This window comes from Rhinopithecus roxellana, chromosome 13, assembly GCF_007565055.1.
Source record: "Rhinopithecus roxellana isolate Shanxi Qingling chromosome 13, ASM756505v1, whole genome shotgun sequence".
Lineage (NCBI taxonomy): Eukaryota > Metazoa > Chordata > Mammalia > Primates > Cercopithecidae > Rhinopithecus > Rhinopithecus roxellana.
Window position 1 is genome coordinate 43,923,553 of NC_044561.1, and position 14,707 is coordinate 43,938,259.

A 14,707-nucleotide genomic window follows, 5' to 3' on the forward strand; every position below is an offset into this window, starting at 1 on the left:
ACAGTTCTTGCATCGGAAACATTTGGAAATATAAGGACATCGAGTGCTAAATTTTCCTAAGTGGCAGAGCGATGATGAGCTCCTATGGAAGAAGGCATTTCCACTCCATCTAAAGGCTCAAAGCCAACTTACGGTCTTATAGATGGCAAAATAGGCCGGCATTTTTTATTTAAAAGATACCAATATTCATCTCTCGCAAATTAACATCAGTCAAACCAACATCAGGCTGGTAAATAAAACCTTTATGGTTTTGAGGCATATTGTTCCAAATTGGAATCAAGACAGTTTTTTTTTTTTTTTTTTTTTTGGGGGGGGGACGGAGTCTCGCTCTGTCGCCCAGGCTGGAGTGCAGTGGCCGGATCTCAGCTCACTGCAAGCTCTGCCTCCCAGGTTTATGCCATTCTCCTGCCTCAGCCTCCCGAGTAGCTGGGACTATAGGCGCCCGCCACCTCGCCTGGCTAGTTTTTTGTATTTTTTAGTAGAGACGGGGTTTCACCGTGTTAGCCAGGATGGTCTCGATCTCCTGACCTCGTGATCCGCCCATCTCAGCCTCCCAAAGTTCTGGGATTACAGGCTTGCGCCACTGCGCCGGGCCCAGATTTTTAAATGTTCATGCAAAACAGGTAAGTTTTGACCAAAAGAGAGAGGCCCACTTCTCAGGATCTCTTTCTACATTGCCGACCCATTCTGGGAGCATTCCTGCCTGGCCAGGTGTAAATGCAGAACCGGACTTAAAAATGCTCAGCAAGCTGGACGTTGGACAAATGGACCATTCTCCAAAGGCTCCCAGCATGACAGACACAGGAGTCTGAGGAGTGGCTTAGACCAAGCTCCGATATGAGAGACAAATCCATAAAACAGTCACAAAAGCATGAGTTTACTCCCACATAAGATGACCTGAGTTACGTTAAATTGTAAAATGCAACCCAGCCACACTGCATCCCTGGAAACAGTTGACTTCTGGCAGCATCCATAGCTACTGGCATCCACGGACGCTTGCTATGTGTGGGGTGCTGTGCGAGAAGTTTCAAGAACAGGGTCTGGTTCAACCATCGCAGCAACCCTAGGGGTTCAGGTCTGAGTACTGTCTCCCCTGCGTAGGTGAGAAAACTGAGGCACAGTAGCTTGCTAAAGTCTACCCAGTCACTAAGTGGAGTCCAGGTTTGATTTGAGAAGCCCTGAGGATACCACCCAAGGAACCACAAAGAGAAATGTGGGTCTTTATGAGTCAACATGAAGAAAAGAGTCAAGTAAAAAAGGAAAGTGCTAAAATGTACACAGGACGCAATTCCAGCCTTTTTTAGAAAAGGGACAGAGGCACATGTGTATGCCTGTTTGGATGGACATGGTTATACTTCATTTTTTATATATATATATTTTTTGAGATAAGGTCTTGCTCTGGAAAACAGTGGTGCAAGCACAACTCACTGCAGCCTCGACCTCCCAGCCTCAAGTGATCCTCCTGCCTCAGCCTTCCGGGTAGCTGGGACTACAAGTACGTGCCACCGTGCCCAGCTAATTTCTTGTAAAAGCAGAGCCTCGCTATGTTGCCTGGGCTGGTCTTGAACTGCTGGCCTCAAGAGATCCTCCAGCCGCGACCTCCTGAAGTGCTGGGGTTCCAGGCGTGAGCCGCCATGCGTAGGAGGGTTATACTTTACACAGGACTTTGTGGTCTTACATCTTCTTTTCAATAAGCATATGCTTCATTTGTAATTATAATTTTTTCCAAATTTTAATGAAAAGGTGTTTGAAGGGCTGCTGCTCTTAGTTGCTCTTGTACGGGATTTTCCCACTTTGTCATTTCACAATGTCTAGTATCTTTGAAAAAACACTTCTAATGACAGTAAAACACTCGACTCTACAAATCGCCCAGTTTTCTTAGCTCCTTCCCCAGTGTGGAACATTGAGGGTATTTCCAACTGCTTCTCCTTGCGCATAGCAGGTCTGACACCTGTGTTTCAGCTCCTTGCTCTCCTGAGACAGGTTCTCAGAAGAGGATGAGCCCTTCGGATGGTGGGCGTTTCCAGGCAAAGGAGCAGACAGCTGAACTGCTCCCCAAAGGCCTTGCTGACCGCACCACCCCGCCCTGCCCCACCCCACAGGAGCTGCCTCTCCCAGCCCACAGCAGGTGCACAGGCGGCCTCACCTTCCAGGTGCCGGCGCTGGTGGTCCAGCATGACGTCCTTGCGGTAGAACATCTTGCTGCAGACCTCACAGGCAAACTTCTTGTCTCCGTGCTTCTTCTTGTGCTTGGAGAGGTTGCTGTTGGTGGAGAAGAATCTGAAACACATCTCACACTGGAACGTCTTGTCATCTGTCCAGAGAGCAAACACACACAACGATTTTGCGGTAAATAACATCTCACGCAGGCATACACACGTGGCCTGAATGTCAGTAAAGCGTGGGTGACGGGCATGAGTCACGGTAGACGCGTGGCCAGGAAGAAAACAGCACCTGTGTGTCACACGCTGTCTACCCCAGGAACACACGATGCAGAGACAGGAACCCCAGTGCTTGAAAAGCAGACAAGGAGCTCACCTTTCATCACCAAGCAATGCCAGCTGCCTCCCTCCCAGGGCACCCTGTCCCACAGCACCTGGGGACGACGACTCCACTCCTGTCAGGAAAGCTGCCCGGTCCAAAGCTTCCCCTGGGCCTGCACTCTCCAGCATAACCAACTGACAGACAGAATGACTTCCCTACCAACCAACCCATCATCCGACCAACCGACCACCCGACCAACGTGGCCGCCCCCTGCCCCCAGGATCCCTGGTGTTGGCCCCTCCCAGACTCCTTCCCCATGGACGGACATCAATGTGCCCATATTCCCCCACTTCACCCAAATCCTCCTCAGCACGCACACAATCACACACCACACAAATACACTCAACACACACCACACACATACCCCACACAAATAATCACACACACCACACACACACACACCCACAGAAATACACACTCAACACCACATCTAAACACATATGCATGCCCCCACACATAATCACACACCACAAACACACTTAACACACCACACATATGCCCCACAAATACAGTCACACACACCACACGCCCCACTCACACAATCTCACACACCATACACACACCACACACACACGCCCCACAGAAATAAACACACCACACTCAATATACCACACACATGCCCCACATAAATACACAATCACACAACACATACACCACACACATATACCCATACAAACACATACGCCACACACACCATCACACACTATGCAAATACATACACACCCAATACACATCACACACATGCACATGCCCCACACAAATACACAATCACATACCACACAAATAGTATACTGAACACACCACACAAAAACACATGCCCCACAAATACATAATCACACCACATACAAATACACACATTCAACACAAACCACACACACAATACACAAATACTCACCACACACAAATCACACCACACAAATACCACACATGCAAGCCCCACACAAATGCACAATTACACCACATACACATTCAACACACCGTACAGATATAATCACACACCACACAGATACACTCAACATACACCACACACACCCCCCACATACACATTCAACACACACCACATACACTATCACACACCACACAAATACATCCACACTCAATACACACCACACAAATACATTCAACACCTACCACACATACACCCCAAATACACACCACACAAATATACACACACCAGCCCTACATAAATGCACTACACCACATACACATTCAACACACCACACACATATAATCACGCCACACAGATACACTCAACATATACCACACACACCCCACATACAAACACATTCAACACACACCATATACATTATCACACACCACATACACACACACTCAACACACACCACACACAAATACACATTCAACACACACCACACACAAATACACATTCAACACACACCACTAACCCCAATACCCAGTCACATACTACAAAAATACACAGTCAACACACACCACATAAACATACACTCAACACACACTACACACATACACAACACACCAAATATACAATCATACAACATACACCCACACATTCCACACACCACATACAAACATACTCAACATACACCATAAACTCAACCACGCCACACATACAAATACACATTCAACACACACCCCACACAAATACACAACACACACATTCACCCCAACACAAATACACACATTCAACACAAACCACACACACACCACACAACACCCCACACACATGCCCCAAATACACTCCACACATGCATCCACACACATGCCCCATACAACACATACTCAACACATACACCACACACAACCCACAAATACACACACAACACAAACATATGCTCAGCACACACCAAATACACCACACATACACAATCACATATCACACACACCACATACACACTGAACACACACCACACACACATACACCACACACATGCACTGAACACATACCACACATAATACGCCACACCAAATACACACCACACACGAACACACACAAATCACACACACCACGAATACACTCAACACACATGCCACAAAAATGCACATACCACACACCACATACACACACACATTCAACACACACCACAGAAATACTCAAAACACACACCACACAAATACACATACCACACAAATACATCCACACACCACACAAATACACAGCCACACACACCACACACACCACACACACTCCCCGAAGCTTCCAGAAACACCCATATCCCTGCATCCCAGACCTCATCGCCAGTCCCTCCTGGAAGATAGCCGTCAAACTGGTTTCTGCTCCGCCCAGGACACTGACAGACCCCCAGTGCCATCTGTCCCTCTGATTCTCACACAGGCACCCGGGGGACCCTCACTGTCCAGTCCCTCACACTGCAGCATCAGCCTAGGTCCCCTCGCCCTGCCCCTGTCCATCAGACGCCTCACCAGTTGACGGCGACCCCGGGGCCCAGCAAAGCTGCGTTCTCCTCCCTGTGTCACCAACGCGGGAGGACATGGCAGCCGGGTGACCCAGGAGCGGGGCACCACAGCAGACTGCATTTCTGGGCCCCTGGGCTCTCACCCACGGATCAGCTCCCGGGCTCAGTAAATGTTTGCCAAATATACAAATTCCCAAAACTGCATCGAAAGCTGCCATTTGTGCAAAGCAGCCACCCTGTGCCTCTCCCTCTCTGCTGCCCGAGGGAGCTGCCACAGTGTCTGAGGGTCACACTCTCTAGGGTTTCCCTGCCTCAGCGTTTTGGGCCAGATCCTTTGTTGTGAGCTGCCCTGCGCACCGTGGGATGCTGAGCAGACACCAGGCTTCCACCCAGTAGGTGCCAGGAGGACCCCTCCCCACCAAGGTGTCTCCAGACATTGCCAATGACGTTCCCTGGGGCGAACACCCTCCACTCTCCACCCCCGCCAGGTAGAGATTCACTGTCCAGGGCTCACAAAATGAGACTCTCTGGGGTGGGCCTCAGGCCCCCGCATGTGTCTGGCTTCACTCAGATGACCCCAATGTGCAGCCCAGGTCGGGGGGTGAGGGAAGCACACAACCTCCCCCGGGAAAGCCAGGCGTTCTCATCTCTTCCCAGCTGGGAACAGACAAGGCATGGTCACCTGCGAAGACAGGAGGCGGCCGTGGGGAAATCTATGCCCCAAGGGTGCCACCCTCAGGACAAGGCAGGGCTGGGAGGGGACAGTCCCCTCCCACAGCTCCAACCATGGCAGGACAGTGGGAGGTGACATCTGCCAGGGCTGAACACAGCAGACGTGGCCCTTTGCGAGGCTCCCCTGCCCACACCCCACCCCACCCGCAGCGTGACCTCAGCCCAGAGCCATCCTCACCTGGGCCTAAGAGGGGCATCGTGATAGACGCTACGCTGAGTCCCATCCTAACACACTGTTTGCCTTCCTTCTATAAAGTGAAACATTGTCCATACAACCACTGCCCTCAGTTTCGTTTTGGCTTAAGATTTGATGGGCTCTGTCCATATCCACACAACCGCACGGTATGTGTCCTTCACGCACTGCGTCTGTGGTGTGCGTACTTACCACGCTGGACACTTTCATCATCACTTTAATGGCTACATGATATTTCATCGAGTTCACTTCTCACCACTCACTTTGCTATTTTTGATACTGTAGATAATTTAGTGATGGAATCTTTAGTAATGTAGATTTTTTTCTTCTGTCAAATCTCTTTATCATCAATTCTTAGGAATGGGACCACTAGAGCCACGGGCTTTGTGAAAGGCCACACCTTACAGCGCTGTGGCATCAGACCACCACAGGCCACACCTTTACAGCACTGTGGCATCAGACCACCACAGGCCACACCTTTACAGCACTGTGGCATCAGACCACCACAGGCCACACCTTTACAGCACTGTGGCATCAGACCACCACAGGCCACACCTTTACAGCACTGTGGCATCAGACCACCACAGGCCACACCTTTACAGCACTGTGGCATCAGACCACCACAGGCCACACCTTTACAGCGCTGTGGCATCAGACCACCACTGGCCACACCTTTACAGCGCTGTGGCATCAGACCACCACAGGCCACACCTTTACAGCGCTGTGGCATCAGACCACCACAGGCCACACCTTTACAGTGCTGTGGCATCAGACCACCACAGGCCACACCTTTACAGTGCTGTGGCATCAGACCACCACAGGCCACACCTTTACAGCGCTGTGGCATCAGACCACCACAGGCCACACCTTTACAGTGCTGTGGCATCAGACTGCCACACTCCCCTCAACTTGGGTCTCCTGAACAGCATAGGTGAGCCTCCCCCCAGGTGGGTGCTAAAGAACACAGGTGAGCCTCCCTCCCAGGCAGGGGCTGAATAGCACAGACAGCCTCCCTTCCAGGGAGGCGTTAAATAGCACAGGTGAGCCTCCCTCCTGGGTAGGTGCTGAACAGCACAGGTAAGACTCCCTCCCGGGCAGGTACTAAACAGCACAGGTGAGCCTCTCTCCTCGGTAGGCGCTAAACAGTACAGGCGAGTCTCCCTCCCAGGCAGGTGCCGAACAGCACAGATGAACCTGTCTCCTGGGCAGGTACCGAACAGCACAAATGAGCCTCCCTCCCTGGCAGGTACTAAATTATACAAGTGAGCCTCCTTCCCAGGCAGGTCCCAACTAATACAAGTGAGCCTCCCTCCCAGGCAGGTGCAAAACAGCACCCATGTGCACCCCTCACTGGGCAGGTGGCTCCACTAGTCCTGCAGCCCCAAGGAAGGCAATGGTGCTGCCAAGAGCGTCAGCTTTCTCCCTCACAAGCCCCTCTTGACCATGGAAAGAGAACCTACTTCAGACCACTCCCCAGCTGTCCCGGACAACTCTGCCAAACCGAGGGTGGCTTCTCCCACAGCCACCCACCCAGTTAGGGAACCCAGATGGGCACGGGGTCCCAACAATGCTTCTCTCTCCAATAACCCTGCTGCCGAGGAGGTCTAGATTTATGTCTGAATAAATGAGCCACTGAGAACAGCTGCCTTCTGGGGTCTGATGAAGGGAGAGGGGCGCAGGGCGCCCAGGGATGGAGAGGGGGTTACTGGGGGAGGCTGGTGGGCTGTATTTTGCCTGAGGGCCTGGACGTGAGCCTCTGCTATTCTGTAGCACAGTATTTATGGTCAGAGACAGCACAAGGAACACGACGATGAGCTACACCAGCACCTGGTCACACCACAAGGGACAGGTACCACAACAGGTCCCGTGGAGGGAGTCTCAGAAAAACCCACAAGACTGTAACATTTTAAAACTTTCCCCCACATTGTACGAATTCTTGGTTTGTCTCTTAACTTCAATACTATAAATAAGAGCATGCAAATCATGTATTATGCAAACGAGCTCCATTTCAAGGTTTTTATCCTGTCTTTTCAGTCTAAAATGGGTAACCTTTGAAACTAGAGCGTCTCAGGGGAAGAGGTGGTGTGATGCAGGTCCCTGGCGCTCTTCGGGTTCTAGGTCACTAACGAAGGCCAGCGCCTGGCCTAACAGCACCTCTGGCTGACAGGAAGCCCCTGCTGCTTAGCCGCTTCTAGTACTTTGTTTTATTTGGGTCCAGAGAAATAGTTACAAATAACAGGAGGCAATGCCTCCTCCTCAACCGTGAGTCTGCCTCACCAAAGCGCCTTAGATGCTAGCATCACTCTTAGGAAGCCCAACACCCTCGCCTGCTACACTCCCGCGGGACTGCGGGGACCGCAAGGGGAGGTTCGCAAACAAGATGAAGGTTCATCTGTCTGGCCGGGGCTGCACTAAGTGGAAGTCTTCAGGGGGCTGGGCCCCAGATTTCTTGGGAATTCTTGTGATAGGAGGGCTTAAAATGCAGGAGGTACGGCACACTGGAAATTCATCCAGAAGCTTCTGGAGGCCACCTCATGCCAGACATGGATCCTTCAGAGCCACTAAAGCTCAGGCAAAACATGACTCATTCCTGCCCCTCAGAACAGTCCAACCTGGGGAAGAAGGCATCAGGGAGGAAGAACCAAGCCCTGATTTCAAATAGGAAGCCTCGGAGTAGAACTAGCCAACCCCACCAAGGGCCCCCCGTCCCCAGCAGCCGTGGCAGGGGAGCAGAGCCTCTCACACAGTCCTCGTGCAGCAGCCCTGGCCAGAGCCCCTGGGAGTCCACTGCTGTGGGTGCCCTGTTCTCAACACAGGGGCGGGTGGCACCTTAACAAGAACAACACAGAGATGCAAGTGACAGACACAGAGGCAGGCGGACAAGGACGGGGTGGGCGTCGAAGGCTAACCTGGTAGGTCTCTAAGCCGACTGCCGCCGGGCCCCCCCTCTCCAGGGTGTGCTATGAGTCCTAGAGAGAGGGGGACACAAAGGCAACAGTGACTCATCCCTCTGTGCCCCGCTGGGGACCCCCACTGCTTGGGCCTCCAGTGCCACCCACGACTGGGAATGGGGAAGGCGTGACTCCCACATCCCAGAGGCTGCACGTCATCACTGAAGAATACAGGGGCATCCTCGGGCCACGTGGAGAAGCGCAGCCAGCCTTGGCCTCCTTGTGGTGTCTGCTTTTCTTTGGTCTGCTTACTTGCTAGCAGCAAATTCGGTCAGAGAGACAGGGGCCTCAGACGCCCCCCAGGCCCACAGAGGCCACCTCTCCACTACAGGCTGGTCCAGGCACACCCGGCTTCAGGCCTCACACAAGGAAAATGCTTTACTTTTGGAGACTGGTGCACACAAGCAGGCTCAGAACAAAAAGGATGTGTGCAGGGGCAACCCCGTTCCACCCTGGACGACGCAGGAGACTTGGATGGAGGAGGGCTCGCGGTTAGGAACAACCTTTACAAGCAAGCGAGCCAGCGCTCACACTCCTCCAGCCATTATCCTGACCTTTTCCTTTCTTCCTCAGACGGCCCTAGAAAACATCGGACACTGCTGCTCCCTGTTTTCAGCCGAACGGCCCCCGGCTTTACAATGCTCTCCAATGTGGGGCCATACGCAGCTCGGCTGACAAATGCAGGAAGAAAATCAATCCCTTTTAACTGGAAAGTTTCCATCTGTGTATCTTTAGGATAACAACTGCTTTGAAGCAAAATGGACAGAGGGAAATGTTAAAAGTGAGGCTGTCTATTCATGAGAACAATCTTTACTTCGGCCTAAAGTTCCCCGGCCTCTGCAGCGTGTCTGAGAATCCGCACTGCACAGGGGCCGAGGGGAGACCTGACCGGCGCCCTCACCTGTCCTGCAGTTGTGGAACTCCAGCGCGCTCTCGATGCGGAAGGTCTTCTCACAAGTGCCGCACCGGTACCTGTACTCGCCGTCCACCTGGTCAGAGGGACACGCGTGAGTGAGACGGCCCGGCGCAGAGTCCACAGAGGCCAAGCCCCCGACGCGCTGCCCGGGCGACTCCGCACCTGTGTCTGTTACGACTCTGACCTCCACCACCCTCCCGCTGTTTAGGAACACAAAGGATGCATGCTCTTGCTGTTCACCTGCCTAGAAAGGGAACCCCACACTCAGGGAGCCCCCACTCCCAGCGCCTAACACTTCCATTCTCCTGCGTCTTCCTACTGCGCTTGTGGGCATCTGACCGGGACCAGGGGCTGGCAGGTGGCCCAGGGATGCCTGGACACCCACAGCCCTCACCTGCTTTCATCCCTCCTGGGACTCTCTTCTCAGGGACGCCTGGGCATCCAGAGCCCTCGCCCGCTCTCCTCCCTCCCTCACAGCCCTGGCCCGCTCTCCTCCCTTCTGGGATTCTTTCTTCTCATTGCAACATGGTGATTTGGTCCGTTGTCTGCCTCATCCCCACAACTGGGAAGAGAACCCTGGGCTTATTTCCACCCACCTCGTTCCTGCTATGCTTGTAAGAAACGTGCTGCTTTAGGCTCTCTTTGCGGCTGAACAATTTTGCACACTCTTCGCACTTAAACAGCTTGTCACCTGAGGAACCAACCAACCAAGAGTTCATTCACTACTTAGAGCATTTACTGAGGGAAGCATGCCCACTGGGGAAACGCCCCCCGAGCCGCCTTACTCCCTCCATGCGAAGGGGCTGCAGAGATGATCGCCCACCAACTGCAGCCTCTCACTGGCGCAGCTCGTGGGAGATGACCCAAGGAGAGGAGACTCCATGCTGTCCTCCCACCCCCGGCCCCAGCCCCCGCCCCGGCCCCGGCCCCGGCCCCCGGCGGGGCCGTGCAGACTCACCATGCGAGCGCACATGCCTGCTCAGGTTGCTGCTGTTCTGGAAGATCTTGCTGCAGATGTTGCACTGGTAAACCCGCTTGTGCTCCCCAAGCTGTTTGATGAGCTTGCGCCGGATGCCGTGTCTGCTCGAGAGAATTAAGCTCCTCTTGAGTGTGATGGTGTTATTCTGATGATGGGTGAACCTGCCCGGGGACGTCAGTAAGTTGGGAAAAGACAGGTGGGAAAAAAGTTCCAGGTTACAAGCAGCGTGGAAATGGCCTCCTTCCAAAACTTCCCAGCTAATCCCGAGCCCGTACGTGAGAAAGGAGGGAATGCGCCCGGGCGTCACTTCCAGCTTCCAGGGCACCTGAAAGGGACACCTTGAATATATAATGACATTAGGCAGCTTTAGCTGTAACAGCCACACACCGGACTGTGTTCTAACTCTGGCCACCAGAAAGCCTGGAGGTCAATTTGTGCCTCAATTAGAATAACCACATCTGTTTTCTGCTCTTGTCACTCTGTCTTAACTCTCCTCTGTTTTACATATTATCTGTACCTGATTTTTACAACTTCTTTTCCCTATTAAATGTATTTTTGATGGTAAGCCACCTGAACTCTTCTGGGCAATAAGATAAACTATAAATAAATAAACAGGTAACATCATTTCCGACATTATTTTGCTAACTATAAGAGGTGATCCAAAAAGGGCCCCAAAAAATGACCACCAACTTATTCAACTCCAGGGTAAAAATAACCCAAGAAAACACAGGGCAATCTGTTAAATTCACTGAAATTCAAATAGCAAAGTGTTTTATCACAGCAGCACTGCGAAAGCTAGAAGCAACCCAGCTGTCCATCAGTGGATGCACAAAAGACGGGGCATATGCAATATTACTCAGTGTTGAAAAGGAATATTACTTAGTGTTGAAAAGGAAGGAAATTCTGACACAGGCTACACATGGATGAGCCAGGGTGGAATAAGCCAGTCACATAAAGGACAAATTCTGTCTGATTCCACTTCTATGACATCTCTAGAGTCATCAAATCCACAGAGACAGAAAGTAGAATGGTGGGTGCCAGGGGCTGGGGGAGGGGCCTGGGGCGGGTGCTTAATGGGGACAGTGTTTCAGCTTGGGGAGATGGGAAAGTGCCACAGATGGCTGAGGGAGATGGTTGCCCAACAGTGTGACTATCCTGAATGCCACTGAATTGTGCACTTAAACATGGTTAAAATGGTTAAATTTATGCTATGCATATTTAACCACAACAAAACGTTTCTTTAACGCTGTTTTCACAGTGGATGCACCATTAAACTCCTGAGCTCCAGAACATTCCTGCTGCTTCCTCAGCAGGTCCATTTCCACCTCCTCTCCTGGGGCCTTCCTGCTGGGAAGGTGCCTTCCCTCCAGAATGGCTTGGCTGCTGCCAGCACTGTCTATCCACAGGACAGCCCAGGTGCCAGACAGGACTTACTTTGGAGCCGAGCTGGTGTCAGTGGTGGTGGTGGCCAGCTTCCCCAGAACCAGCTCCATGATCCGCTCGTCCGGTGTTGCACTCACAGGCTCATCCGGAGGGACCTCGGTAATGATCTCTGCCACTTGCTCTGTACGAAGGGGATGTGACAAGCCAAGTCACCACAAGAGCAGGGGACAAACACAGCCAAACCATGGTGACACACCGCCCCGTGGGGACCACAGCCAGGCCCAGCGGTAGGCACAAATGTTGAGGTTTACACAGGGGAAAAAAGAAAAAAACTGGCAATATTTTGAGATCCACACATTTACTAGTATACGCAGAAAAGCAAGATGTTTTTCTTAGCCCAAACTGAAGTTATAATTTGTTATTCTTTTTAAAAACCACAACATCATAACATTACTTCAATCCCTCTTCATACCAACCAAAAATATTTTCGATATATAGCAGAAACTTCGAACTTATTTTCTGACAGAGATTTAGAAATGTTAATGCTTCTAATTAAATGTGCCAACATTAGTATAACCATTTTAGCTAACCACTTTGTACAAAAGTCAAAGATCACATCATCGCCAATACTAGAGACCCTGGCCAGAAACCTGAGACAAATGAAATAAGAGAAGATTACACAAAAAAATTCAATCACTGGTTTCTAACACTTTGCCTACTAAATGTCTTCCCAGCGTAAGTAAGAATTAGTGAAATATCTACCTGACCCACTTTCCCCCGCCCCCCATCTTCTATGCCTATTCACAGAGATGTGGGGAAACTGGCCAGCAGGCTTTCGGGTGCTCCTAAATCAGCGCCCAGCAGTGCAAAGCCAGGAAGCTGCAGACCCAGAGTGGAAAAGGGGAGGCTCAGAATTTTCCACGATGGCTGCTCTTCCCAATTCTCTCTAATTCATCAAAACAATAAGGACTCCTTTTCACTCTCACAAAAGAAATCCTGGTGTATCCTAGACAGTAAAAAGAAAAACTGCCCGGTGTCAGTAACAAAGGTGAAGGGGCCAGTGGCTGAGCATCAGAGCTCGTCCTCACTGTGAGGCCCACCAGGCGTGTGCTGCAGGTGGCTTGGATGGGGGCTGTGTGAGGACCACGGGGACAAGAGCCTTGCAGGGACCGCACACCCTGGAAGAGGGTCAAATGCCTCTTCAAACCCAACTGAGGATGCCGCACAATCAAAGGATGAGCCCTAGCCAGGGCCTGGGAGCGACTCAGTGCCCACCCACAGGTGACGGACCAAGCACTGTTCAGCGATCAAGGAGAAGGAGTCACAGATAAACCATGTGGGCGGGTCTCCAGCCTGTACACTGCCTGAAAGTGGCAGACAGAGTCCATTCATGAGAAATTCCAGGATGGGTGGAATGCACTGGTACAGAAGACAGTCAGGAAAGCGGCTAACGAGACGGAAATGTCCTCTACCCTGACGGGGGTGCTGGTTTCACAGTTCTATCCATTTGTCAAAATCCACAACCTGTATCCTTTTTAGTGTGAAAGGTATTACATGGAAATTGTACTTTACTAGAGTTGATTGAGAGAAAAACAGAAGGGCTTAGAGTCTACCTGCTACGAGGTCTTTCTACACTGAGTTTTCCTGCCCTGCCCTCTGCCCCGTCCCGCCAGCCCTCAGGTGCCAGGAGGGCTGCACCCCACGCAGGTACTCATCGCAGAAACCCACTCATCACCTGTGGGTTCCTTGTCTTCCACGATGACTAGAGGCTGCTCAGCTTTGGACGCTTTGGGTTTTCTCCCCCTTCGAGGCTTTTTCTTCTGTTCTTTGGGGGCAGCATTCTTGTTCTCAGGCACTGCAGGGGGTTCCCCCCGGGGTGTGCCCTGCTCCTTCTCAGGAGCTGCTGCCTCACTCTGGCTGCCTGGAGGAAGGCTTTTGGCTTGTTCCAAGTGGCCCAAGAGATGTTCTGCAAAGAGAGATGCAAAGGCACCGTGCAATTAGGAAGACTGCCACCGTCCACACCTGCCCTGGCCTCTGGTTCCCATGTGTGTTTGTTTTCAATCTCATTTGCCAACCTTCGTATAGGCAAGCGAACTTGATTTCTACTGTTTTATTTCCTCTGCATCCAACACAGTTGCTATTTTTAAAAGTAAATTAAGTGGTGAAAGCAATGGTAGGTTCACCATGAGGGCAGTTTAGTGAAAAAAGCAGACATACACATATGTCTACAAAGCAAAAACCTGAGAAGGAGATATCAAAATATGAACGTGTCCAGGGACGGTGACTCACGCCTGTAATCCCAGCACTTTCGGAGGCTGAGGCAGGTGGATCATGTGAGGTCAGGAGTTCAAGACCAGCCTGGTAAACATAGTGAAAACCCGTCTCTAATAAAAATACAAAAAGTTAGCTGGGTGTGGTGGTGTGCATCTGTAGTCCCAGACACTGGGGAGGCTGAGGCAGGAGAACTGCTTGAACCCGGGAGGCAGAGGTTGTAGTGAGCGAGATCGCACCACTGCACTCCAATCTGGTGACAGAGCAAGACTCTGTCTTAAAAAAAAAAAATAAAAAATAAAAAAGAATTGTGCCCTAGAACTGTGAAAGCCCTGGGAGACG

At 51.4% G+C, this 14,707-nt stretch overlaps 1 protein-coding gene across 1 annotated transcript in view; it reads right to left on the bottom strand.

Annotated features, from left to right (window-relative positions):
* PRDM15 (PR/SET domain 15) overlaps positions 1–14,707 on the bottom strand; it is a 75,618-nt gene that overhangs the window by 22,877 nt on the left and 38,034 nt on the right. Inside the window, 6 exon segments of the mRNA XM_030915369.1 lie at positions 2,147–2,314; positions 9,718–9,805; positions 10,329–10,423; positions 10,691–10,872; positions 12,146–12,275; positions 13,830–14,060. Coding sequence (XP_030771229.1) covers positions 2,147–2,314; positions 9,718–9,805; positions 10,329–10,423; positions 10,691–10,872; positions 12,146–12,275; positions 13,830–14,060 — 894 coding nt within the window.